General features: G+C 46.7%; 1 protein-coding gene across 2 annotated transcripts in view; it reads right to left on the reverse strand.

Moving 5' to 3' along the window:
- Nucleotides 1-587: 587 nt before the first annotated feature.
- Nucleotides 588-27,583, reverse strand: part of cacna1fb (calcium channel, voltage-dependent, L type, alpha 1F subunit) — a 43,209-nt gene continuing 16,213 nt past the window's right edge. Inside the window, exons 2-51 of one of the 2 annotated variants that reach the window (XM_086212975.1) lie at nt 27,478-27,583; nt 26,299-26,399; nt 25,984-26,089; nt 25,646-25,785; nt 23,674-23,825; nt 23,444-23,596; nt 22,856-23,052; nt 22,672-22,775; nt 21,650-21,801; nt 21,421-21,495; nt 21,256-21,337; nt 20,464-20,490; nt 19,965-20,125; nt 19,618-19,843; nt 19,343-19,550; nt 19,151-19,271; nt 18,748-18,823; nt 18,613-18,670; nt 18,476-18,536; nt 17,194-17,296; nt 16,799-16,928; nt 14,778-14,837; nt 14,590-14,696; nt 13,843-13,930; nt 13,321-13,428; nt 12,958-13,010; nt 12,680-12,826; nt 12,209-12,410; nt 11,836-11,994; nt 11,651-11,761; nt 11,498-11,581; nt 11,173-11,301; nt 11,020-11,085; nt 9,619-9,710; nt 9,135-9,294; nt 7,984-8,111; nt 7,791-7,887; nt 6,955-7,057; nt 6,674-6,775; nt 6,264-6,394; nt 6,038-6,178; nt 5,871-5,931; nt 5,550-5,772; nt 5,329-5,436; nt 5,084-5,217; nt 4,881-4,990; nt 4,413-4,605; nt 4,110-4,172; nt 3,806-3,906; nt 588-3,728 (exon numbers count right to left, since the gene is read on the reverse strand). The exon at nt 27,478-27,583 is cut by the window's right edge and continues 151 nt beyond it. In XM_086212975.1, the coding sequence (XP_086069101.1) occupies nt 3,465-3,728; nt 3,806-3,906; nt 4,110-4,172; nt 4,413-4,605; nt 4,881-4,990; nt 5,084-5,217; nt 5,329-5,436; nt 5,550-5,772; nt 5,871-5,931; nt 6,038-6,178; nt 6,264-6,394; nt 6,674-6,775; nt 6,955-7,057; nt 7,791-7,887; nt 7,984-8,111; nt 9,135-9,294; nt 9,619-9,710; nt 11,020-11,085; nt 11,173-11,301; nt 11,498-11,581; nt 11,651-11,761; nt 11,836-11,994; nt 12,209-12,410; nt 12,680-12,826; nt 12,958-13,010; nt 13,321-13,428; nt 13,843-13,930; nt 14,590-14,696; nt 14,778-14,837; nt 16,799-16,928; nt 17,194-17,296; nt 18,476-18,536; nt 18,613-18,670; nt 18,748-18,823; nt 19,151-19,271; nt 19,343-19,550; nt 19,618-19,843; nt 19,965-20,125; nt 20,464-20,490; nt 21,256-21,337; nt 21,421-21,495; nt 21,650-21,801; nt 22,672-22,775; nt 22,856-23,052; nt 23,444-23,596; nt 23,674-23,825; nt 25,646-25,785; nt 25,984-26,089; nt 26,299-26,399; nt 27,478-27,583 (6,064 nt within the window). In that variant the 3' untranslated portion in view covers nt 588-3,464. Of the gene's footprint in view, nt 3,729-3,805; nt 3,907-4,109; nt 4,173-4,412; nt 4,606-4,880; nt 4,991-5,083; nt 5,218-5,328; nt 5,437-5,549; nt 5,773-5,870; nt 5,932-6,037; nt 6,179-6,263; nt 6,395-6,673; nt 6,776-6,954; nt 7,058-7,790; nt 7,888-7,983; nt 8,112-9,134; nt 9,295-9,618; nt 9,711-11,019; nt 11,086-11,172; nt 11,302-11,497; nt 11,582-11,650; nt 11,762-11,835; nt 11,995-12,208; nt 12,411-12,679; nt 12,827-12,957; nt 13,011-13,320; nt 13,429-13,842; nt 13,931-14,589; nt 14,697-14,777; nt 14,838-16,798; nt 16,929-17,193; nt 17,297-18,475; nt 18,537-18,612; nt 18,671-18,747; nt 18,824-19,150; nt 19,272-19,342; nt 19,551-19,617; nt 19,844-19,964; nt 20,126-20,463; nt 20,491-21,255; nt 21,338-21,420; nt 21,496-21,649; nt 21,802-22,671; nt 22,793-22,855; nt 23,053-23,443; nt 23,597-23,673; nt 23,826-25,645; nt 25,786-25,983; nt 26,090-26,298; nt 26,400-27,477 lie in introns of those variants that run through there. The other variant, XM_086212974.1, reaches the window with a different exon arrangement.

Here is a 27,583-nt window from a genome sequence, read left to right on the forward strand (position 1 = left end):
GTTCACTGACTTGAGGACACTCCCTCTGGTTCAGACGCCCACAGACATAAAGGGAGGAATTGTGGGGACTGGAAAAGTACAAATACCTCGGTACAATCGTCGACAACAAGCTCACATTTGAGGCAGACTGAAGCTGTGTTGAAAAGCGTCTGTCCCGTCAGTGGAAACGATCCTGTCTTCACACCAGTCGAACCTGACTGACTGCCTTTGAACCTGGTTCTCTTTTCGCCTGGGGTGCTGGTTTAGCAACCTGTCTCTTTCAAACAAGAGATCCCTCAGCCACAGAGTGAGGTGGTGAGGAGGCTGATAGGAGAGCCACAGCTTAACCCAGAACCCCTCCGTACCAGGCAGAGGGTCGCTGGTTCCATTCTGCAGGACGACCGCCACCCACGACATCAGGAATTCCAGCCCCTCCCTCCAGGCCTCAGATTCAAACTGGCTGACGGTACAACAAAGCAGTACAAGGAAAGCCTTGTCCCCTCCGCCATGAGGCGCCATCTATCATCCATCCATCCATCCATCCATCCATCCATCCATCCATCCATCCATCCATCCATCCGTAGTGAGGGATTCAGACAGCAGGAGGTCTCAGTCTTTATTTGAGGTAAATGAAGGTTCAGACTGCAGCTCTGAAAACTGGACCAGGATTCAGAATCAGTTCAAAGCCCTTAACTGCAGGGAAAGTCTCAACCCGTCAGGAAGAAAAACACCAACATTCAGACGAGACGAACACGCCGGACTGCCGTTGAAAATTAAACACACCAAAAAGAAAAAGTCCATCATTTCAAAAACACAGAACAAACATTTTGTTTCTCTCAAAGTGAAAAAAATTCAATGAAAATACACATAAAATATACGAAGAAAAACCCTCTGAGCAGACCAGGCGGGAAGCTCGATGGAGCGCGTTCAGACCAAACCCAACGCACACGCACGGTCTGAGTGAACCGACCTGACCTGAGCTCCATTCAGGAAACCAGCGTCACAGCAACCATCGTGATGTCCTTAGTCCAGCAATGTTTTTACCATTTAGTGAAGTTAAATCAGTCCAGTTCATCAGGATGCTGTCACCCAGAGACCGTTGATGGTGCACAGACGCTGTGATGATGTCACAGACCTCATGGGCGGATCCCGGTGTAGCTCTCTGGACGAGAAGGGTGAATATTTGCAGGGTTTTCTGTCACTCACAGCCTTGACAGGAATGAACCCAAGATGGTTGGTCTGACCACAACATCAATGCGTCATGACCTCTGACCTTTTAACACCAACAGCAGAAGCTCCGGTGACTCTTGTGAAACGTGAAACTTTAAATGAATCATAACTTCATTCACTAATAATGAACAGAAAGGATGTTTGTCTTTGTGCTGGTCTTCAACTTTAAAGGGAACTTGTGACACCACAGTGATGCTGGACAGAAACAACGGCCAAATTTCTCCCGGCACCTTGGAATAATGACGTTCTCTTCGAAATTTCTTGGACAGTTCTGGATCTTGAATAAGATCAAAGTTATTTTATGAGATCTTAGAAGAGCTCTGAAGAGGAGGAGGGAGGATCAAACTGGGGCCTGTTTCAGAGGCTTCTTTGAACGTCTGTGAATGTGGCACCTGAACTCCACAGTGGACATTCTGCAGGACGGGGGCCTCCCTGGGGGGCGCCAGAGAGTCACAGGTGAGTCAAACATACCGTGTGACGTGAGTCCAATGTATTCTGAGTCACAGCTCAGTCAAATGTGAACAAAAACACGAAGCACATTGGACGTTCCTTCATGTAGAACTTGTCATGGGTATCCACCTGTCCACTGATCCTGCTGATATCGCCTTATTAGCGTATCCACGATACGTGAACCAACCATGCAGTGACCATATTTTCCCCGCCCCAAAGTGGAGTCTTCATGCAGTTGTTCCTGCATGACCTGGTCTGGAGGACCGTTGTCTCAGTTCTATACAAACCTGGATGAAGGCCGTGTCCTGGACACTCTCCTGGGGATGACGGTTGACGAGCTAGCATGCCCAGCACTTAGCAACAGCCTTGACAACTATGTTGACTGACTGACACACTGAGTGAGATCATGCATTGGTTGCTATGGGTACATACTGAAAATAATCTGAATATTCTCACTATGACTTTAATTTGGTGGTGAATGTTTCAAGAATTTTTGCAGAGACGTTGTCGTACTGAAAGAGATGCAGATGTTCCAACCATGTCAGAGAAAACATACAAATTCTAATGTCTCTGCTAGCAACAGGCTAACAACAACATGTTGCAGAGAAAAGATGCGAGATCTGTTTAAAATACAAGTGTGCAAATTTAAAGGTCCAGTTCGTAGTTGATCAACAAGGCAGTGCCTCATATTTCACACCAGCAGGGGGCAGCATGTCACCAGGCAGTTGGAGTGTCTACCCGCTCTTAGGAGAAACAAGGAAATGACAACTTCATTTGTGAGAGCTGACAGAAAAACTCTCAAATTACAAGTCGACTTATATTCCATCACACACCTGTGAAAAGACATCAAATATGTACAGAGGTTAGCGTGCTAACCAGTTAGCATCATGGGGGACGAGCACCCTGCGGCCTAAGAGGCAACAGTGAGCCGCTATGGCGTCCTCTCTGGTCGGTACAGATTTTTGTCCCGATACAACAGTCACATGAGAAACTGATGTGAGCCGGCTTAACTTAAAGAGGGGACATGCTGCCTCCCGTATGTCCGGAGCACAAGCACATCTGACCAGCACCAACCCAGAGCCTCGTCAGCTCATCTGTTGAAATGAAGATGAGTTTTTGTGACAGGTGCCTTACCGCCGCTTTCTGATGAAGACCTGAATAACCCTGACCCTGACCACGCCGACAGAGACACGTGTGTCAGTCCCTCTGCTCAGAGCACTTCAAAGTGAAGCTGGCGTCCAAACGAGTGTAGCTTCCTGTCAAAGCGTCAATAAATCACACACACATGCATTGTGGGCCGAGTTCCACTCCCACTGGCAGCGTCCATGTCAAGACGGCAGTGATGAGTCTCAAGCTGCTGGCGGCCATTTTGCCTTGTCGAGTCAGATGATTTGTTTTTGTTACAACATCCAACTCTCCGTCTCTCTTACACCTCCTTCCTTCCTTCCAAATATCATCCCTTCATCTGTTCATCACCCTCTTCCTCTGCATCCTTCCTCTATTTTCTACTCCCTCGTTATGTTCTTCCTCTCTTCCTAATATATTGCTCCATTCCTTGTTTCCTTCCCTCTTTTCCTCCTTCCTTCCTCTGAAACTTCCCCCTTTCCTTTAATCTCTCTGTTCTCCCTCCTTTGCTCTCCATCCTTCACACTTACATTCCTCTTCTCATCTTAAGTCCTCTACATTTAGCCTTCGTTCCCTCGTCCTGTTGGTCAGAAAGCTTCTTTCATTCAACTTGTCGATCTTTGAGGCCCACCTCTCTCAGCCCTCGCTCCTTTTCTTGATTGGTCCAGAGCGTCTGCCCATCAGAATGATGTCACGCAAGTCATCTCGTCAGCCAGCTCTTCCTCGTCACGGCCCGTCCTGATTGGCTCCTCGTCGCTGTAGAGCGCGGCGGGGTCAGCAGCAATGTTACCCAGGAAACTGTGACTCCCAGATCCCAGCAGGTCGCTGGCAGCGGACTCCATCTCATCCACGGTCATGTGACAGGCGTCCGCAATCTCGCGCTTTGCAAACGCGACAAACTTGGGATCTCGAGCGTAAAGGCCAAGACCCTCGGAGATGAGAACCTGCAGAGAGAAGAAGCAGCTTCAGTTGGACATCAACTCATGGCTGATCATCATCTGATGGATCCGCTTCATCTCACCGCCTCCACCAGACTGTCGGCTGAGCCCCGTTTCTCGGTGTACTGAGCGCCCAGCTGAGAGGGAACTCTCAAGGTGGTGTATGCCCGGTACGGAGGAGGCGCTGCAACACAAGTCACATGACCTCCATAAAACTCCCGGACTGATGCTGCTCTTTGTCAAAAGCGACAGTAAACACAAGGTGTTTGTTGGACAGGTACATGTGGTGGAGATGAAGACCCACAGACGTATTAGCTTGAGAGCCGTCAAACCTGACGGAGAAAAAAAACGTTTTTGTAGGGAGTGTCATTGGGGACATCGACCTACCTGACGTCCCAGCAGGGCCTCCGTACCAGGCAGGTCGGGGCGCTGCACCTGTCAGGCTGACACCTGGTGGCAGAAACACAGCAGCACACTTGAAAGATCCCACCTGTTTGGGGTCATGTGATCAAACACAGCAGCTCCAGCTGGGTGACTCAGTTTCACCATCATTTATCCATCGTGACTCCATCAACTGGACATTAATCTTCCCAAACATACCTGAACATGATCAACGGCGATAGTGACCTCAAAACCCCCATATCTGATCAAATCATGGCTAAACTGGCAGCCAGCCACCAGGGGGCTCACCTTGTCCTGTTCCTGTCTTCTTCTCCTCCCCTCCTCCTGCTGCTCCCCCTCCTCGGCCCCAGGGGGGGCTGCCCTCCTCCTCCACCAGGATTAGAGGGGCATACAGGAGGCGACCGCGGCGAGGACACGGGTTCGCCCATGATGATGGGGTGCGATCAGATGAGCGCCGAGACTCATAACTGCCGTAGGTGTACTGGAGAGGACGTGAGGAGAATCGCACGTGACATTGATTGCACACTCACATTGTGGGGACTCGCTGTTTTACAGGGACAGACGAGGAGCTGTAGCACCTGTGAGGTCAGCCATTCGTGTTCAGATCAAGACTGAAGTGATACAGCAGGTGTGCTGTACCCGTGTCACCTCCAGGTAAAGTGATGTGTGCGTGTGTGTGTACCTGATGTGGGTGTGGCATGGAGGAGAGTAGGTGCGTGTGCGTATGAGTGTGTCTTTGTGTGTGTGTGTGTGTACCTGAGTGCGGGCGCGGCGTGGAGGTGACGTGGGGTGGTATGTCCCAGGAAGTGGCAGGTCATCACTGTCCTGACGTCTTAGGCACTGGATATTAAAAGATGGTTTCCGACCTGCGGGACAACAACCGATGAGAATGCCGGCTCAGACATCAGTGATTTCACCCCTGATGGTGATGATGTCACAGATTTTGTAGCTTAGGTGACCTGTGGGTGTCGCAGGAAGCAGGCGGCGGCGGGTCGTCCTCCTGCCCTCACTGTAACCATTACTGTAGATGCTGTTGCTGTAGGGGGCGTGGCCATCATAGTGGTCTCTGTACAGGAGTTCATCAGGGTAATGTCTGGAAACATAAACACTTTACCATACAGAATTACACACATACACACACACACACACACGCTGAGAATGTGTGTGTGTGTGTGTGTGTGTGTGTGTGTGTGTGTGTGTATACCTCTCACGGGAGGTGATGCTGTCATTGTCTTCTTCTCTGCTGTAGTAACCCTGCTCCCTGTACGCCTCCATGTCTCCAGTCCGACTGTGTCTGTCCCTTGAGTCCCTCCTGCAGAAAACAAGGTGATAGGCAGAGACACCTGTCAATCAAACCACTCTGAACTTGTTGAACCCTCAATCGGATTTAGAACCCTTCCCCCAAACATTCCAGCAGCCGCCTACCTTCCATGTTTGTAGTACGACGGCCTCTTGTGGGTGTGGTCTAGGAGGCCATTCTTCACCGAGGCTCGGCGATGATGGTGATGATTGACAGATGACCTCATGCTGTCTCCCCGGGAGAGATGGTCCTCGTATTCGTTACCATTCGGCACCTTGGTGAGTGAACCGACCCGGTGGATCAAACCGCCATTAGACACGCCACCGTCACCCACAATGCCACCTTGACCTGTAGACATGATGAGGCGGAGGTAGGTGACAAATATGGACTCCTTAGGATCAGTGAGGGGCTCCTCATTTCGGTGCAGTTCATGTTATAATGTTTACCTGTGGGCGTGGTCAGTAAGGAGCCTCGTCTGTCTTTCTCTGGTCCAAAACCATTTTCGCCCTGTAGGCGGTGAGATGGCGAACATCAGCTGATGAACTTTCATGTACAAAGTGTGTAAAGTCTGTCGCACTTCCTGTTGTGTGTTTTCTGAAGCTAAATTCACAACCTTATAAGAAGGATTCTCCTCCAGCTCTTCATCCTCCATAATGACCTCGTCGTCCTCCTCCTCCTCCTCCAAGTCCTCATTCAGAGCCAGACGCATCTCTGGACCCAGATCCTGCAGAGTCTGCAGACCAGCTTTACACAGCTGCAAACACATGATACCAGTAAAATCACACACTGTCAGAACTACACACTGTTCAACATACAGACACAGACAGAAACAGACTGACCTGAACAGCAGACGGGTTGGTGGCGCCTGACTCTCCACTCAGCCCTCCCTTCTCCTTCCTCTTCCTGAACTTCCTGAAGTAATCCTGGATCAGGAAGGTGGCATAAAACTTCCCGACCGTCACTTCTTCCTCTGCAGGGGAACAGTAGAGAGCACAAGCGTTATTACTAACAGCAGAGGTATTACGAGTACCAGCAGTATTATTAGGGCTAGCATTATTATTAGCACTAGCAGTATTATGGAGGCTAGCAGTATTATTAGGGCTAGCATTATTATTAGCACTAGCAGTATTATGGAGGCTAGCAGTATTATTGGGGCCAGCGCTATTACTTGGCCTAGCAGTATTAGGGCTATCAGTATTATTAGCGCTAGCAGTTTTATTAGGGCTAATAGTATGACTTGCATTCATACCTTCGTGGGGTGGGATGACCTCATCCAGTAATTTTGGTTTCATTCTCTTCCAGATCTTTTTGATGATCACCCTCAGTTCCTCGTTCTCCTGATCTGGGTTACCTAGCAACAGCACACAGTGGGTGTGGTCAGAGAAATATTTGTTGATTTATTTTGGATCCCCATTCGTCATCGCCTCAGTGTGGATTCTGTCCACATAGAGTGAGGCGGCGAGCTGGAGTGTTGACATTATATAAACCTGGACTTGTTTTCACTGTGGTGATTTATGTGGACCAACATACCTTCAGTCTTGATTTTCAGTGCAGTGCGAACCAGGGCGAAGAGTGTGGCGTTAAAGGTCACCATCCCATCAGCATTCAGAGGCATGTTCATAGCTACCAGACGCTATGGAGGAGGAGGGGGAAAGTTAATTATCAGTTTTTTCAGTTCACCAGACAGACAGCTTTTAAACAACTTAAGTAGCTTTGAGTTTCAGGTGTGTCTGCAACTTGAACTGAGCCTGCCGGTCTCACCGTCGTTGTTAGCGCCGTTTGTACCTTCGAAACAAAGTGGGGAAAAATGTGCAATTTTATTTGATATTATTTGTAATTTGAGTTGCAGTTCCTTGGTTTGACTGCAGGATGTTTAATTAGGACTAATAATGACTACAGTTGAGTGAAGCAATGGAGCTGACAGAGCACACTACTTGTTGACCGTGTTTGCATGCAGGTATGGTTCTTGTCAGCTTACTGTACCACATTCTCTTTTGTAACTGAAGGAATATTTCATTTCAAACGAAGAACATGGACTGCAGAGTTTTGTTCTGGAAGCATGTGTCAGCTACATGCTTGAGCTCTACAGCTTTAGTAGGCATTGTCAGACATTAGACGGAGCCACGCTGACAGCCATGATTAGGGGCTGATGCACTGCAACATGACGAATATCCCTTTCACGTATGAGGCATCCACTTGGACGGCGCTGTAGTAGTCAGACATAGCCACTGGCGAAACGAGGATCATCCTCCAGTGGAGTTCAAAAGTCTTGTAGATTCTACGCTGTCTTGCTGTGAAGCCGTCCAACATTTAATGTGTAGAAGACACATGTATGATATGTGTATGTAACGGATTCGTTTTACTACCTTACAGGCCACTCTGTGAGGACAGAGCTTCCCGAAACCCAGAGGAGGCTGAATCCTCCTGAGCAGAGCGACGACGTCCAGGTGCTTGATACGACCCCTGAGAGAAGAACACAAGTCAATTAAAGTTAACGCTCATGTTTGATATTGTTTATTAGTTCAGTGTCTTGTGTGCCAACAGTCATGTGGGTCATACTTTGCTTCTGGATCATATTCAGACCAGATCCTCTTGAACTCATCCAGGTGATGGGGCCCAAGTATTGACCAATCACGTGTCAGATAATCAAAGTTGTCCATGATGACAGCGACAAACAGGTTGATGATCTAAGGAGACAGAAAGTCAAAGTGAGGACAGAGTTGATGAGGAGCTGCAGGTTCAAATGGGATTATGTTTTAAAGTCTTCAAGTCACTTTCACATCAACTGTTTTGCCTTCTCAAAGCTTCTGGTTGCATCTATCAGGCAGCAGGACGGTGTTTCAGGTGTCCAGATCCATCATACCCTCATAAAGTCAGCCCATATGCTGACGACGCTCTACTATTCATCATGTACTCATATACATCATCCCCTCTGCTGTCAGTCTCCAACCAGCTTACAAACTGAAGCTGAGTGTCAGGCTACTTAATGACCTGACGAAAATCTGATATGATATGATCTGATAACCTACGACTAATTCAAAGAAACAAAGTGCAAATCTCTTTTGTAAATGATGCTTTCAGGGATCCACCCAAACTGTAGGACATGTAGATCCTGGGCCTGTTTCTGTCATTCCCAAGTGGATGGGAACCAAGTTGGTCTTAATCACAACTGACAGCAAGTGCCACTTATCAGGATGAGCAGATGATAGCAGAGAAGAATAGGAGAAGGATGATTATGAGTCTTGGACAGACAAAGAGACAATGTTTGGTTTGACAACTGGGACATCTCAGGCGTCAGATGGAGCAGAGAATTTAACATTTGCTTTGCTGCACCGTTGTGACAAAAAGGGTCCATCTTCATTTCTACGCTCACCTGTAGGTGTGAAATATAGGTCATGGATGAATGGATGGAACTCGTACTTTAAGGTGAACTTGTTATGTGGTTGGGTCTGTTATTTTCTGGGACAGGATTCTGGTACCAGGTTTAAATGATATTCCCAAGAATTTTTTGGTGTTGACCACTTTTAGACTTCATTCTAACTCAGCTGCTCCAGCTTTAAGTTTCTCCTACAAGTCAGATGTGAACATTGAAAAACTTCATAAACATCTTCTTTTTATGTGTGCGTGTGAATATATACTTATGCAAGTGTGTGTGTGTGTGTGTGTGTGTGTGTGTGTGTGTGTGTGTGTGTGTGTGTGTGTGTTCAGACCAGGAAAGCGCACAGCATGAAGAAGCTGATGAAGTAAACGATAGCGAAGTTGCTGCCACAGCTAAATTCTTCTCCTGGTTCGTAGTCGGACTCCGGATCACAGCGTTTCCCAGGTAGACTGGCCAACATGATTTCCTGCCATGCTTCACCTGTGGCACACCTTCACACACACACACACACACACACACACACACACACACACACACACACACACACACACACACACACACACACACACACACACACACACACACACCACACACACACACACATACACACACACTTGTATGATGACACAAAACTAAGGTTTGCAAGAATTAGGTTCACAATGATGACAGTTTAAAACAGCTGATATGCTCCAGATTGTGTTCTGTTCTTGCCCAATAATAAGAGACAGCAATTTAAAAGAGCAGAGAAACCATTGCAGAGCCCTGTGGGATGCCAGGCCTGATGCAGTGATGATAGAGCATGAGTGCGCTCTCACCTGAAAAGGAGGAGAACAGCCTGTGGAAACGTCTGGAAGTTGTTGTTTCTGTTGATCTGAGTGTAATCCTGCATCGCGATCTTCCCAAATGTCTGAAGGAGACGAGAACAAGAACCACACAAAAATCTGGCTGTTACAGAAGTCTTACCAGGTGTTTTTTTTTTTTATTTTTACTCATTTATTTATCATAGACATGTGCATTTGTCTCTACAGGTGAGACGATATGCATTAAGCTAGAATCAGCTGGAAGCTAACTTCCATCCTTGGTTGAGTGATGAGCTCAGCCTGTAGGAAAGCCTGCAGTGGTCTGCCTTACCTGGTGGTTAAGGCAAGTTGATGGCTATGGTTAGTTGGCAATTATGGTTAACTGGAGGTTATGGTTAGTTGATGTCATGGTTATTTGGTGGTTAGGGTTATTTGGAGGTCATGATGAGTTGATGGCTATGGTTAATTGGTGATTATGGTTAAAAAACAAAAACAAACAACAACAACAACAAAAAAGAATGATTTTGGGAGGGGGCAGGGAGGGTGGAGGGGTAAGGTTGGGGTTAGGATTGGTTTGGGGGTCATGCTCTGAAAAGCATTATGAGGAGCTCTGGCACAAGGATAGTAAGGTTAAAAACCTGTGTGTTGTGATGTAAGATCAATTAAGATTGGTTAAAAAACACACAAGAGAGAGTGGACCTCGTAGCCATGGAGGGAGTGGAAGTCTTTACCATTAAAAGTCAGGCATGTGAAAGAGTAAGTGCTAATTGGTGGTTATGATTAGTTAGTGGTTAGGGTTAGTTGGTGGTTATGATTAGTTAGTGGTTAGGGTTAGTTTGTGGTTATGATTAGTTAGTGGTTAGGGTTAGTTGGTGGTTATGATTAGTTGGTGGTTATGGTTAGTTGGTGGTTATGGTTAGTTGGTGGTTAGGGTTAGTTGGTGGTTAGGGTTAGTTGGTGGTTATGATTAGTTGGTGAGGGTTAATTGGTGGTTATGATTAGTTGGTGGTTATGATTAGTTGGTGGTTAGGGTTAGTTGGTGGTTATGATTAGTTGGTGGTTATGATTAGTTGGTGGTTAGGGTTAGTTGGTGGTTATGATTAGTTGGTGGTTATGGTTAGTTGGTGGTTAGGGTTAGTTGGTGGTTATGGTTAGTTGGTGGTTAGGGTTAGTTGGTGGTTAGGGTTAGTTGGTGGTTAGGGTTAGTTGGTGGTTAGGATTAGTTGGTGAGGGTTAATTGGTGGTTATGATTAGTTGGTGGTTATGATTAGTTGGTGGTTAGGTTTAGTTGGTGGTTAGGGTTAGTTATGATTAGGGTGCTAAGTTTCCTTTTTTAAATACTGATACGTTGCATCCAGGCTGCTTTAAGCTGTTTGTGTGGCTCATTGTGCACGGGAGGAACAGAAGGTCACTCACCTGCATGCCGATGACAGCGTAGATGAAGAAGATCATGGCGATGAGCAGAGCAACGTAAGGCAGTGCCTGAAGGAGAGAGTGGACACCGTTAGAGCCTCAGCACTGCTGCCAGGCCACGGTGCCAGGAAGCCTCGCTAGCATCGCCCTGCTGACCTGCAGTGATTTGATGAAGGTCCACAGCAGTGTACGAATCCCCTCCCCTTTGCTCAGAAGCTTCACCAATCGCATCACTCGAAAGAGACGGAAGAAGGTAATGGACACCCGAGAACTGTCCTCTCCACTCTGAGACATTCACATCACATCAGTGCCACCCAAAAAGCAAGAAACATTAAGAAAATTCAAAATATATAACTAATGACATTAAAATCAGAACAATCTAGTTGCTTATATTTTTAATATTTTCTTCTATGTCAACCACTAGGAGCGCTAATAATAAGAATAATGATACATATTGAGCTGCTGCTGCTGTGATACTCACGCTGAACTCGGTGACCACGATGTCGACCACACTGCCGACCACGATCAGAGCGTCGAATGAGTTCCAGGCATCAACAAAGTAATGCTGGAAGGAAAAGAGACATTAGCATGTAAACAGATGGGAATGTAAGTTCAGTGTCCTCTGCGTTCTCACTCGGAGTCGGAGCGCCAGCAGCTTCAGCAGCATCTCCACGGTGAACAGTCCGGTGAACACCATGTTGAGGATGTCCATGATGTCGCTGAAGGTCTTTGACTGCTCGTAGTGCTGCGGGACAGAGACACACAGTTGACATGGAACTCACGGAAGGTGGGGACACGGTGTCCGAGACGGACTTTTACCTGAACAGCGAGAGTGACGGTGTTGAGCAGGATCAGGACAAACATGACGTATTCAAAGCCCGTCGAGTTGATGATGGACCAGAACTTGTACTGGACTGGATTCTTGGGGATGTAAAGCTTCAATGGCTGAGCCTTTAAAGCATATTCAACACACTGACGCTGCAGAGGACAGACAGACAGACAGACAGACAGACAGACACACACACACACACACACACACACACACACACACACACACACACACACACACACACACACACACTCTCTCAACTGTTGGCACCAGTACGGCATTATACGTGTATCTGCTGTTTAACTGTCTGATGATGGGTGAACGTTCTTATCCTGCATCCTGACCAACCAAAGGTGAGGTTACCTGGTTCTTATCCAGCTCACAGTTCTTGTACTCTTGCTCTCCCTGCTCCCTGAAGGTGATGATGACAAAACCCACAAAGATGTTCATCATGAAGAAGGCGATGATGATGATGTAGACAATGAAGAAGATGGAGATTTCCACACGGTAGTTGTAGATGGGACCTGAGTTCTCGCCATTAGCATCAATGGCCTTATACAGCAGACTGGAGAGGAAGGGGTTAACAGTTATCACACAGTGGTTAGCTTCCTGTGAGTGAGACAGTACAGGAACAGTACAGGAAGAATACAGGAGCAATGTAGGATCTGCAGGAACACCTTAATAGACTTAAGGAAGTGTGGAGTTCCCCAAGGCTCCTTCTCTGGCTTCTGTTATTTTACATTGAGAGGTTTTATTCAGCAACTTGCTATGATGGCTTGCCTCTATTTTCCTCCCAAAACCAGACAGACATGAAGACACTTGCTGTGTACTCACGCCGGCCAGCCCTCAAAGGTGGAGACGGTGAAAAGCGCCATCATGCCCATCAAAACGTTGTCAAAGTTGAAGTCGCTGTTCTGCCAGAGTCTCTCTCTGACCATGGGATGGTTCACATCGCCGTCCTTATACACCACGAAGGTCCCTCTGAACACACACACACACACACACACACACACACACACACACACACACACACACACACACACACACAAAAGCATGCTGTCACCATATTCAGGACTGAAAACAGATTCACAGCTGAAGACTTTGTAACGTACTTGCACTGTTCAGGTGTGTGTTTGGCTTCATCAGTGCAGCGGTAGAATTTACCCTGGAAGAAAACAAACTCCATCTGGTGACAACAACAACAACAACAACAACAACAACAACAACGCCAAAAATTACAGCAACTACCACAAGCGGTTTGTTTGTTTTTTAATGCTAATCACTGAAGGATTTTTCCCTCAAGAATGTAGTTACATGTAGTGTGGTGTTAGTGTGACTTTACATGTAGTTAGAGCATAGTTAGCATGTGATTAGTGTGCAGTTAGTATGTAAATGTTCATAGTAAGAGAATATTTAGCATGTAGTTAGTGAGTCGTTAGCATGTAATTAGTGTGTGATGCGTGTATCAATGTCACCTTGAACAGTTGGACTCCGATACACGCAAACATGAACTGCAGAAGAGTTGTGACGATCATAATGTTTCCAATGGTCCTGATGGCCACAAACACACACTGGACCACGTGCTGCAACACACACACACACACACACACACACACACACACACACACACACACACACACACACACACACGCACACAGTATTCATCTTACTGGCTTTTTTTGCCTAAAAATTTAGGGGAAAAAATGAAACAATGATCTCTGTCAGCTAGCCGGCTGAACATGGCGCCCTGGAGTGACCGTACAAAGTAAAACAACAATAATAGTTACGTTACCGTGCCGACAGAAGTCTAAAACTACTGGAAACCTGCTGGGTTGGTCATCAGGCACCCAGCCACAAAACAACAAAGGATGAGCATCATCATCATTATCATCATCATCATCATCATCATCATCATCATCATCACTACAATATCCCACACTCATCAGACCAACAGCTGAGCCTGAAACTGGTCTGGGATCAGTTGGTCCAGTTCTTACCTTCAGTCCTTTGGCTCTGTTGATGGCTCTCAGAGGTCTGAGGACTCGGAGGACTCGCAGGATCTTCACCACGGAGATCGCACTGGAGCTGTGCGTGCGCACACACACACACACACACACACACACACACACACACACACACACACACACTCACGCACACACGCACACACACACACAGATGTTTAATTATAGCCACAGTAGTGAAGAGGTGGAGTTGCCTCTGTCTTCCAGCAGAGGGCAGCAAATGATTGATAAGGAAAATTCATGTTAAACTGTCCTTCACATCTCTCATAACATAAATAATTCACTTTGTATTCTTCTACATGTACATGAAAAAATGTAATATTTTCATTATTTCATTAACTCACTACAACAATATGAATTTATCTAATCTGTATGAATTGATCTCATTGGTACTGGTAGTCATGGTTACGCCACACCTCTTTCCTTGATAATAATCCTGGGGAACTCTTTCATGATTGCATGATTTGTTATTTCGTCCATAAAATTCAGGAAATTGTTCATTATTGTTTCCAGTCCAGTAGTTGTTGCTGCTTTAAACACAGTACTACATAGAACGATATACTGATTACATTAAGTACTATTCATGCAGCACGAGAGTGGAAACATATTCATGGCTGACAAGTGCAAGATTGTTCAGTTCCCTCATTATTTTCTCATGAACAGCCTCACGAATGTTTACTGATCATTTCTGTGAACGTATTGATCCGATCAGGCGACACTGACTGTAGGAAGAAGGAAACCAGCGAGACGCTGACGACCAGCAGGTCCAGCAGGTTGAACCAGTTCCTGCAGAACGAGCCCTGATGGAGGAACGCTCCGTGGACGGTCATCTGACACGGAGACACGACGTTAGCGTCCAGCAGCAAGACGACACTCAGCTAAGCTATTGTTACTGTCACCTCAGCTTTTACCTTTAACAGGATTTCTACTGTGAAGATGGAGGTGAAGGCGTAGTCAGCATAACCCAGCACCTGCCACATAGAACACACACACACACACACACACACACACACACACACACACACACACACACACACACACACACACACGTTTAAAATTAACTCCTGGGTCATGGATGGATGGAAACTCCTAAGTAACTCCCTACAAGATGTAAGCCAATGTCAACATCCTAGAGGAGCCCAGAAGTTCAATCTAATTTGAGACAATTTTCTGGTTTCACAGCGGTTCACACCTACGGTACTGGTACACCCTCACGACTGGTACACCTACGGTACTGGTACACCCTCACGACTGGTACACCTACGGTACTGGTACACCCTCACGACTGGTACACCTACGGTACTGGTACACCCTCACAACTGGTACACCTAAAGTTACTGGTACCTATCAGTACACCTCCAGTACTACAATACTAAGACACCCTCAGTATTAGTACACCTCCAGTACTACAATACAAAGACACCCTCAGTATTAGTACACCTCCAGTACTACAATACAAGAGACACTCTCAGTATTAGTACACCTCCAGTACAACAATACTAAGACACCCACAGTATTAGTATGCCTCCAGTACTACAATATGAAGACACCCTCAGTATTAGTATTGTAGTACTGGAGGCGTACTAAGACACCCTCAGTATTAGTATTGTAGTACTGGAGGTGTACTAAGACACCCTCAGTATTAGTGCACCTCCAGTACTTCAATACAAAGGCACCCTCAGTATTAGTACATCTCCAGTACTACAATACTAAGGCACCCTCAGTATTAGTACACCTCCAGTACTACAATACGAAGACACCCTCAGTATCAGTACACCTCCAGTACTACAATACTAAGACACCCTCAGTATTAGTACACCTCCAGTACTACAATATGAAGACACCCTCAGTATTAGTACACCTCCAGTACTACAATATGAAGACACTCTCAGTATTAGTACACCTCCAGTGCTACAATACTAAGACACCCACAGTATTAGTACACCTCCAGTGCTACAATACTAAGACACCCACAGTATTAGTACGCCTCCAGTGCTACAATACTAAGACACCCACAGTATTAGTACGCCTCCAGTACTACAATATGAAGACACCCTCAGTATTAGTACACCTCCAGTACAGTCATGTAAGTCAACTCAACAAGAGACATTCTGGGCTCAGTACCTTGCTCAATGACACTTAGACACGATCTCGGGGGAGGCAGGGATTGAACCAGGGAACCTTCAGTCACTAGACGGCTGCCGTGTCATGAATGTCTGATGTCATACATCTACAAAGTCGGTGCTTTAATCTTTGATGTCACTGAGATCACAGCTGAGCAAATTGTCACGTCACAAGAGGGCATTTAGCCCCTAATTTAGTCTGACAGACAGGAAGTAAAGCCTGACGGCTACTTTTAACTCCTCCCCCTAGACCTCCAATGACTGTCAATCACTCAGACTTGTGAAGATGTCACCTGAGGACCACAAGCCGCTCGTTACAATGTCTTGAGTACATGTTTCATTACTGAGGAACAGGAAGAACAAAAGCACCGAAAAAAGAAATGCCTTTTAACGTTTGTGGACAACAAAGATATAAACATCTGTGTGTGTGTGCGTGCGTGTGTGTGTGTGTGTGTGTGTGTGTGTGTGTGTGTGTGTGTAAGTAATTCCTCCCCTCAGCTGCTGTTAATTGCTACGTGGTGCGTGCGGCCAGCTGTACAGTCGTGTTCAGCATCAGACAGTAAACTGGTGATTTTCTCTCCATGTGTTTCCCTCTTTAACCCGGTTAGTCACTGACCCACTTCCTCTGCTGTGTAATCTGCTCAAGCCCCGCCCCCCTGGCTCAAACCACAGAGGTGTGCCAGCGCCATCGTTACGGCGAGCAGGAGGCTTCGCTCAGCTCTGGTATTCTCTGGAACAGTAAACACTAGAAAACTGATCAAACCTGATGAAGCATCGCTTCACACTCATGTTTGTAGTTTCAGACTCACGTTGTTGCGGAAAGAATGAGCTCTGATTGGATCCTCGGCGGCCAATGAGCAGCTGCTGAGGATGATGAAGACGAGGATGAGGTTGGTGAAGATGTGGTGGTGGATCAGAGTGTGACAGGCCACGCGGATCCTGGACTCACACACAGGACACACACAAATTATTAAGGGTTAGATTCACTGTCATCAGCCACAACAGCACCCCAGAGCATCATGGGAGCTGCAGATGGTTTTAATTAGACACTGAGATCCGTTTCTGTCCAGTCTGATGGTCAAAGGATGAGCAGCAATAAATCAATCCCTTCATCATCTTTTCAATATTAGTATGGCAGGAGTTGTCAGGGTGAGACCTGACTGGTGCCGGCCGTGCTCAGCAGTTCCTTCTGAGGCAGACTTACGGGTTGGTCTTGCTGAGGCAGAAGAACGCACTGCCTTCTGGGATGGGGAGAACCTTCTCTTTAGGTGGAGCCAGGTCGGCCATCTTCAGCTGGACTCCTCCGTCTGAGAGGAGCAGAGGAACATTCTGTCAGACTGATGGATTCCAATGTCTGTTGCTGCTGTTTTTTCACCACAAACTTCTGCTGGTAAATGTGCATTTTACAAGTTCTCAGGGCTCTGCAGTAACAGAACGCTTGCTGACTTCTTTATTTATTGAATTCTTGTCTTGTATGGCTGGGAGAGCCAATGGTTGTCTGTCTCTATGTGTTGGCCCTGCCATGGACTGGAGACCTGTCCAGGGGGAAGGCTGCTGGGATAGGCTCCACCCCCACCACCCTCAACAGGAGAAGAGGGAGAACATGGAGGGATGGAGGGATGGATGGATGGATGGATGGATGGATGGATGGATGGATGGATGGATGGAGGGAGGGAGGGAGGGATGGATGGATGGATGGTTGGATGAATGGATGGGTGGATGGAGGGATGAGGGATGGATGGAGGGATGGATGGATGGTTGGATGAATGGATGGGTGGATGGAGGGATGGAGGGAGGGAGGGATGGATGGATGGATGGATGGATGGGTGGGTGGGTGGATGGATGGATGGATGAGGGATGGATGGATGGATGGATGGAGGGAGGGAGGGAGGGAGGGAGGGTTGGATGGATGGATGGAGGGATGATGGATGGATGGGTGGAGGGAGGGATGGATGGATGGATGGATGGATGAGGGATGGATGGAGGGAGAAATGGATGAATGGATGGATGGATGGATGGGTGGATGGATGGGTGGAGGGAGGGATGGATGGATGGATGGATGGAGGGATGGATGGAGGGAGGGATGGATGAGGGATGGATGGAGGGATGGATGAGGGATGGATGGAGGGATGGATGGAGGGATGGAGGGGTACATCTTCTGCAAATTCCATGAAGATTTTCTGGTATTTTCTTGCTTATTTACTCAAAGAAGTTAAGTGAATTTACGGGGTAAACATTGAGTATGGAGGCCTGGAGGAGCCAAAAAGTATCTGTTTTTGTCTCTGAGGTCGCTGCAGGGCTCCCGAGGAACAAACCAAAAGAAAAAAACTGACAAAGAATCAGCAACTAAGAGCACCTGTCACCGACCTGAGAGACGCTTGCAGGAGCATCTCAGTAAAAATGAAACTCAATGATGCCAAATTTAGCCCCAAAGGGTCCTTGGACTCCACTTTGAGAACCCCTTCTCTGCAGGTGATGACACTGACCGTCTTCGCCCTCCGGAAGCTCCTCCTCCTCCTCGTACTCTGTGTCCTCATCAATGTCAACCTGTAGACACAGAGTCACACTGATGAGTCACATTCAAACTGGAAGATGCCACCACCCTCTTCTTCGACTTCTTCACCTTCACTTGCTCCTCCTCCTCCTCGGCCCCCTCCTCCTCCCCTCCCTCCGTCTTCTTCCTGCACGAACAACAGTGAAGTTTAAGTGACAAACCAACCTCTGTTTGACTCCGCCTCCTCATCACGCCATCACTCACTCCTTTTTCTTGTCGTCTCCGTCTCCTCCTGCCAAGTTGTCCACAGCGATGGCCAAGAAGACGTTCAGCAGGATATCTGACACACGCTAAGAACATGCAACACGCTCAGATAATTAAAGCTGCGGAGCTCTTTAGCACTCAGTTGGAGACGCCTCCACGCCAGAGCATCTCGCTGCTGAGTGCCGCCGTCATGGAATGAGGTAATGACCACATTTTTACTGATATTTGAATGACCTCACATTTACTTTAAGCCTTCTTGACAACAAGACTAACATTATTATTAGCTAATGCCTCCGACCAGCGACGCCCAATACACTGACGTCGCAATGATGTCACTTCCTCTGTGGGTTGGGAAGGTGCCACAGAGGATGGCACTGCAGGCGCACCTGCAGGTGAAGGATACAGTTACCGCAGATGAAGAGGATGACGAAGTAAACGCAGACGATCATCCCGGGGAACACGGGGCCACCGTACGCCATGATGCCATCATACATCACCACGTTCCAATCCTCGCCCGTCAAGATCTGCACCCACAGTCAGGTGATCAGTGACCTGCTGCTTACACATGATGATATCACACTCTACTGGTCATTACCTGAAAGCAGGTGAGCAGCGCCTGCGGGAAGGCGTCAAAGGTGCTGCGTTTGGTTTGTGTCTCATCGAAATTGAACTTTCCTCCAAACAGCTGCATCCCGAGCAGAGCGAAGATGATGAGGAAGAGGAAGAGGAGCAGCAGCAGGGAGGCGATGGACTTCATGGAGTTCAGTAGTGATGCCACCAGGTTGGACAGAGCCGTCCAATGGCTGTGCAGACAGAGAGTGACATCATCAACACAATTACTCTGACCTGCCCTGGTGTGTTTTTTCTCACCGTGTGACCTTGAAGATGCGGAGCAGGCGGACGCAGCGCAGCACAGAGATGCCCAGCGGGGGCATGATGTCCATCTCCACCAGGATGGTCTCCATGATGCCACCGCACACCACGAAACAGTCGAAGCGGTTGAAGAAAGCCACGAAGTAGTGAGCCAGACCAAGACTGTACATCTTCAACAACATCTCCACCGTGAAGAGAGACAGCAGCACCTTGTTAGCGATGTCTGAATGAACACACACACACACACACACACACACACACACACACACACACGTACAAGTTTCACATCTCTTCATGGAGGAGGAGCTTCCTACAGAGCATCAAGACAGTGACGGCTTTCGTACCCTGCACTTGTGTCAGCCAGTCAGGTTGGTTGTAGTGCTCAGAGGCGCTGAGGGACGTGTTGAGGAACACTAGCAGCAGAACCAACCAATAGAATGTCACAGATTTAACCGCTGTGCGACAGTTCCGGCGACACACCCGGTTCCACCGCCGCAACACCCGACTGGAAGGAGACCGTTGAGATTCAGAGTTCTTCAGTGGCATCACATGATCAGATTATCAAGACTGACATTAAAAAAAACCTGCTAGGCATCTTAATTACACCTAAATAAATTAAAGGAACACTTCCTGTTTTGGCTGCTGCCAGAATTGGCAACGATCAGTTCTATTGACAAAAAGATGTTTCAGGTTTGTAAAGTCTGTGTTAAGATGGACGCTCGTCCTCACCTGCTGCCAACCAACACTGAGTAACACTGAGCCTGAACACCTTTTATCTTGAACAGAAAAATCTGTCTCTTCCTGTTTAAGTGGTCATTCATCTCATGAACCTCTGACACTCACCAGCAGCTGATCTTCATCATTCGAGCACTGAAATGAGAGACCGACGTTAGTTTATCCTGGAACAGAAGCAAGTAAGTGACAACTTAGTCCTCCGGGCAGCGCCAGAGAGATGTGGAGGGCTCATCTTCTAGGGCCCAGGAAGTGTTTAAGGAACATGTCAACTTTCTGGGAGAGTCTCCTACTGTCCATCGTCCCATAGATTAGACCCAGGCTAGTTTGCTTAGCACAATGACCGGTAGTGGGTGGGAAGTGTTAGCGTAGCTCCGTCTCTACCTGCATTAATATAACAAGGGTTGTGTGTAACATTGCTGATGAATAACAGTCAAAAATGAGGAGACATTGTAGTGGTCGAATAAGACATGTAGCCGGAACTACTTTCCTGACTGAGCTAACCAGCATCCTGGACCTGAGCTAGCTGAAGTTAACATTTCACACCCACTACCAGCCAATGTACTCAGCTAACCAGCATCCTGGACCTGAGCTAGCAGATGCTAACACTTCCCACCCACTACCTGCCACTGTGCTAAGCTAACCATCATCCTGGACCTGAGCTAGCAGATGTTAACATTTCACACCCACTACCAGCCAATGTACTAAGCTAACCAGCATCCTGGACCTGAGCTAGCAGATGCTAACACTTCCCACCCACTGCCAGTCATTCAGGTGTAGCGGTCAATTAAAGCTATTCAGCTAAAACTAAAACGTGACCTTTGCACCACATTTACTGCTGATTGGTCTATAAACCATTTTTGGATTTATTTCTGGATGTGACTGGTATCAGTGGAGCGTTACCAGCAGGCCTGGCAGCAGTTGGTGTGTTCCTCATCGATGTTCTCCGTGTTCTCAGACGCTGTTTCACTGGCAGGAAGACTCGCTGACAGAGACACAGAGGAAACCGTCAGACATGTTTGAATGGGATTGTGTGTGCGCGTGCGTGTGTGCGTGTGTGTGTCTAACCGTGTGTTTCATTTGAGTGACTAAACCATCCAAACTTCCCTCTCTTCTTATCCGACAGGTCACCCAGAGATGGACCTGTTGACACAAATGAGTCATTAAGTCTACAACTATTCCTCCATGACATCATTAACCCTTATATGGTCATTGCTGCATTCTGAACTCAGGAGATGTTTAGTTTTGTGTCCTGTTTGATCAACATCTCAGTCCACATCTAAACTGCATGTCTTACGTGGGTTTCCGTCCTCGTCCAGCTCGTCCATGTCCTCGGCCTGAGTGATCCAGTCCATGTACCCACACAGGTCCTCCTCCATCTGCTGCTTCTCCCGAAGCTTCTGGAAATCTCCCCGCGCCTTTGCCTTCTCCCTCTCCTTACTGAACTCTCTGCGGCGACAACAACATTCGATTAACATCTGTTGCAGTGTTAGAAAAAATATTAAACCATCATTGAAACGGCTGTGTGAAATTTATGGAGGTCTTGGGTGTCCAAGACCCTTGAGTCCCTCTGTAGTTAAATCTTGGGAGTTTGTCTTTGAAGAGCTGAGTCCTACCTATGGTCCTACCGAACCTATGTCCTACGTCATACTTCCAATTCAAAAAAACCTTTATTCACATTCTGAATGTTGTGAGATTCCTGTTAGATCGTTGCTCAGTTCTGACTGAGTTCCTCCAGTGATGCTGAGAGAAATTCAGACACGCCTCCCTCTGCTTTGAAATCAAGATCGCAGGAGTTAAAAATGAATCAAAGAGAAACTTCAGATTCATTTCTGATCAACTGAGCCACAAAAACCTGCTCTTCAACAGAGGTCAGAGGTCAAGTATGCAGTTACTGATATTCCCGTGATGGTGTTCTATGAGTCTCCTGCCCCTCCTCCTCCTTCATACTTTGATTGGCTGAGTTCATGATGATCTGTTCGGTCTAAAACAACCGACTGAAGCAATCGACACTCTTATAGCAGTTCCGCTATTTTAAAAACGTCATTTATAAAAAAAAAAAACAAAAAAACAAAAAACAGACTATATCCTTCGAACCAAAATATCAAATACACATCAAAGTTGAAAGTAAAAAGTAAAAAAAGAGAGAGTCAAGTAAAAAAATATAGTGACTATTTGTTTACTATTTGATAGGACTCATCAAGACCTTTACAATGATGTATAAACACATTTTCAGGTCCAGGACTCAGAGGAAGGACCTTCTGATCATGAACCCTAAACAGTTTGGACGCAGCTGTGATAGCGTAGGAGGGAACGGACCCGCTGAGCACTCCCAGAACCAGGTTGAGGACGAAGAACGAACCAAAGATCACCAGACTGACAAAGTAAACCCAGGGGAGCTCGAATCCGATGGCATCATTCATCTGCAGACACAAACAGGAAATGAGGGGGGACAAACAGGTCACGTGCTTCAGTCATGACATGTGATCAGGTGGCATTTTACCCAGTACAGCACGTCGGTCCACCCCTCCATGGTGATGCACTGGAACACCGTCAACATGGCAAAGAAGAAGTTGTCAAAGTTTGTGATGCCGCCATTGGGTCCATCCCACCGCCCACGGCATTCGGTACCGTTGATGGTACACTGGCGTCCGTGACCGGCGAAGGCACATGGCACCGGGTCATCCTCCACGTAGTTATCTGTAGTAACACAAAGGCAGACGTGATCAATAAAACTTGTGATTACTGATATCATTTTAGATTGTAATTACCAACGAGAACCTGGCCCTGCAGTGATGGTGCCCCCTACAGAAGAGCCTGTGCAGGTGTCATTTGATAGGTCCAATAAGTACACAGATGCCAGCTGGTGCCTTTCTCTGTTTGTATGTTCTCTTCATGTCTGCATGGGTTCTCTGCGGGTGCTCCAAGTTGCTCCCACACACCAAAAGCATGCAAGTAAGGTTCGCTGAAGACTGTAACTTGGCTGTTGTGTAATGGCTGTTTGTCACTAAGTTCTATTGAATTTGATTTAATAAATATTTCTGTTTAACATTCAGAGCATATGTCTCCGAAGCTGAATGATTTTGTCAACCTGTTCCGATGTAGTAGCAGGTCCTGTGCATTCGTCCAATGAAGAGCTCCAGACCAATGATGGCGTAAATGATAATGACAAAGAGAACCAGCAGAGCAATGTGGAGCAGAGGAACCATCGCCTTCATAATGGAGTTCAACACGATCTGCAGACCTGACAGACAGGAAGATAGACGTTTCCATGGGAACAACTGATCAGACACTGTCATCACTCCAGTCTGGCAGACTCACTGGGAACTCCAGAAACTAGACGCAGAGGCCTCAGTACCCTAAAAGCTCTCAGCGCTTTAACGTCAAGGCCTCCAGGTTTCCCCGGCATGTGGTGAGTGGTTGCCTGCTCACCAGACTTGTGAGTCATTGTCTCCAAGACAACACTGAACAACCTGAACAAACATAGAAGAACAAGAGTCAGTTTGAAGGTCAGTAACAAGCAGCAGGGTGTCATCCACATAACAGCGAACTCAAATCATATTCATGTGTCCTAGAGCTGGTAGACTGAGAGGACAGCGGGCCCAGTGTGGAGCCCTGAGGGACACCACAGATAATCTAATCAAACTGTGCGTCCAGACTAGTTGAAATACAGACTACATCAAAGCATTCAAACAAAGTGTGGAATGTTTTTGAGTGTCTGAAATTAGGACCTATATGTTCTCACTTTGAGTAAAGTCAAAGTGAGAAAGTGAATATATTGCAGAAATTATCCTGTCAGGGGACAATTCCCTTTGGTCTGAACACATTCCACATTTGTAGAGCAACTTCACAACGATGTTCTAGTTCATCAGTTGAAGATTTTTATGGCAGATATTTGATTTATTGTATCAGAGAGCAGCTTGAATCATCTTGTCATCTATATTTTTGTCAAATTGTTAATTGCACCTCTTCAATGATCCGTCTCAAAAATGTTGAGAATAAAAGTCAAGGAGACTCATTTCCTGCAGAAACGCTCGGTGTTGCCACCGCAGCCTTTTAGTTTTGACTGCAAAGTGGAACAGAGCGTCCTGGGGCAGCATTACCATGACAACAGACTTCATCACACCCGCCCCCCCAGGACATCCAGTCACACCGACGTCCTGCAGCAAGGACACAAACACTCAGTGACCTTGGCAGGTGGACACTTTGTGAACGTGTGTTGGGGCGGCCACAAGACACGACATAAATAAACTTTCTATCTCCTTGATCCCAAATCCATCCTCTTCCTGTCTTCCATGTTGTCTTATAAAAAAAAGCTAACGGATCCATAACTGCAGAAAGACCCCCATCCTCCCTGTCTCACATCAATGATGTCAGAGGACACATTTCAGGATTCTTTTCCCCCGGAAGTTGAACACTCTAAAACTCTACCTAACCCTGATGATTCAGAAGTATTAAGAATGACATTATTAGTCTGCTCCCGTTAGAGGTCATTAGAGTTCAGATCTGGAGCCTCCAACCAGAACCAGCCCCGGTCTCCTCAGAACCGAAGCAGCAGCAGCAGCAGCTCTGCAGCCAGCAGCTTCACCGCCGTCAGTGACTGCAGCCGTAGGCAGTGAGTGTGAGTGAGTATTTAGAGCAGAGTTTGGTTCCGTCAGGAACACTCAACAGAAACACAAGAATTGCAGAAATTGTGCGTCGCTGCAGGCGTCTTCCATCGGCCGCGTACCAGACGCCGTCAGCTCATATTTACTTGTATGAGTTTGTTAGTACTGCACCAGTCAGAACATACCAGAGAACCGGAGAACCAGAAGACAGATAATTGAAGAACCAGAGGACAGAGAATCAGAGGACAGAGAACCAATGAACCAGAGGACAAAGGGCAGAACAACGAGAGGAGAGGAGAGACAGGCTGAAAGCTAGAGGACAGGATCAGAGGATCAGAGGACTGGAGAACTGAGCCACCTTGAACCTTGATTTTCCCTTCAAGTTGGTGCAGGTTCTTGAGCAAGTGTGTGGTGTTCTTTAGGCTACATCCATCATCCCAAATAAGGAAGTAGTAGTGGCACAACATTATGCATATTATTCATGATACACAGCATGAATTATCATCACTTGTTCTTAGACGGAGCTCCAACTTCATACTTTTGTGAGACACAGTTTTCATCTGACATCACCAGCAATGCACTGAACCTGTTGTTGACTTGTGACAGGCAGACTTTCAAGAACATGAGAGAGGATGGGACCAGAGGACCAGGCAAGAAGTGAAGAAACACAGAGAACCAGTTCTCACCCAACGATGACAATGACAAAGTCGAGCAGGTTCCAGCCATTGCGAATGTAGGAGCTGGGGTGCATGACCAGGCCGTAGGCCAGGATCTTCAGAAAGGTTTCTATAGTGAAGATGATGAGGAACACGTACTCGACTTGTTCCTGCAACAGAAGAGACACTGAGATGTTTTAGAGCCTCAGAACAAAGACTGGGGACGTTAACACAGCTGCTGTTCCTCTGCTGAACCTTCAGTATTAACCAGCACCGTATTCATCCGTAAAACCACGTGTTCAGTTCATTTCCTGTGGGGCATTTGTGTGTTGTGTTTGTGGGTCCTGTTGTAGAGTAGTTGGGCTCACCAGGTCATGGTTGGTGGAGTTGGAATCATCCTCAGGAAACGGTTTGGAGACTCCTAGAGCCACACAATTAGCAAAGATGGCTAATAGGATGAAAATATCAAACGGTCTGAGAGATGCTAAGGAAGCTGGGTGCGGTCGAAAATACTCAAACTATTTTTCAGTGCAGAAATGATACATTTAATGTTTCATTTCACCTTTATAGCTCCCTCTAATTGGTGCCATTTTAAACCATAACCTGAGGCCAGGACCATTAGCACGGTCCATTAGCAGAACTAACTGTTTATGCATGGGGCTGATCGTCAGAATAAAGGATACTTCCACTCAACAATAGAGAGCGCAGCTCGTCTGATGGGGTTGTTGAGTTTAAGACAGTACAATGCTCTGGGGGCTCGCTGGACCTGGTTACTGCCCTGGACCTGCAGAGGAAGTGACATCATCATCATCATCATCATCATCATCAACAGCAGCAGCAGAGATGTGCGGATGATATAATTTAACTGCTGCTCATCAACAAAACTCCAAATGAAATCACGATAAACTTCTGTCCTGTTTTGTACTGTGTTCCCAGTTCTCCCACCTGTTTCTTAACATGTATAACCTGTTTCTTAGTTTGTTAGCATGTTGTCTCACCTGTTTCTTAGTTTGTTAGCATGTTGTCTCACCTGTTTCTTAGTTTGTTAGCATGTTGTCTCACCTGTTTCTTAGTTTGTTAGCATGTTGTCTCACCTGTTTCTTAGTGTATTAGCATGTTGTCTCACCTGTTTCTTGGTTTGTTAGCATATTGTCTCACCTGTTTCTTAGTTTCTTAATATGTTGTCTCACCTGTTTCTTAGTTTGTTAGCATGTTGTCTCACCTGTTTCTTTGCCTGTTAGCATGTTGTTTCACCTGTTTTTTAGTCTGTTAGCATATTGTCTCACCTGTTTCTTAGTCTGTTAGCATGTTGTCTCACCTGTTTCTTAGTCTGTTAGCATGTTGTCTCACCTGTTTCTTGGTTTGTTAGCATGTTGTCTCACCTGTTTCTTGGTTTGTTAGCATGTTGTCTCACCTGTTTCTTTGCCTGTTAGCATGTTGTCTCACCTGTTTCTTGGTTTGTTAGCATGTTGTCTCACCTGTTTCTTTGCCTGTTAACATGTTGTCTCACCTGTGTCTTAGTTTGTTAGCATGTTGTCTCACCTGTTTCTTTGCCTGTTAGCATGTTGTCTCACCTGTTTCTTAGTCTGTTAGCATGTTGTCTCACCTGTTTCTTAGTTTGTTAGCATGTTGTCTCACCTGTTTCTTAGTCTGTTAGCATGTTGTCTCACCTGTTTCTTGGTTTGTTAGCATGTTGTCTCACCTGTTTCTTAGTCTGTTAGCATGTTGTCTCACCTGTTTCTTGGTTTGTTAGCATGTTGTCTCACCTGTTTCTTAGTCTGTTAGCATGTTGTCTCACCTGTTTCTTGGTTTGTTAGCATGTTGTCTCACCTGTTTCTTAGTCTGTTAGCATGTTGTCTCACCTGTTTCTTAGCATGTTGTCCTTTTCTTCTCTGCGTTCCGGTTGAGCTGGTGGTGGAGTGCAGCGTGTCAGTCCTCGTCATCCTCACACCTTCATCCTCTCCATCC

Source organism: Aulostomus chinensis, chromosome 9, assembly GCF_037954235.1.
Source record: "Aulostomus chinensis isolate RoL2024-O1b breed Wild chromosome 9, RoL_Achi_v1.0, whole genome shotgun sequence".
NCBI lineage: Eukaryota > Metazoa > Chordata > Actinopteri > Syngnathiformes > Aulostomidae > Aulostomus > Aulostomus chinensis.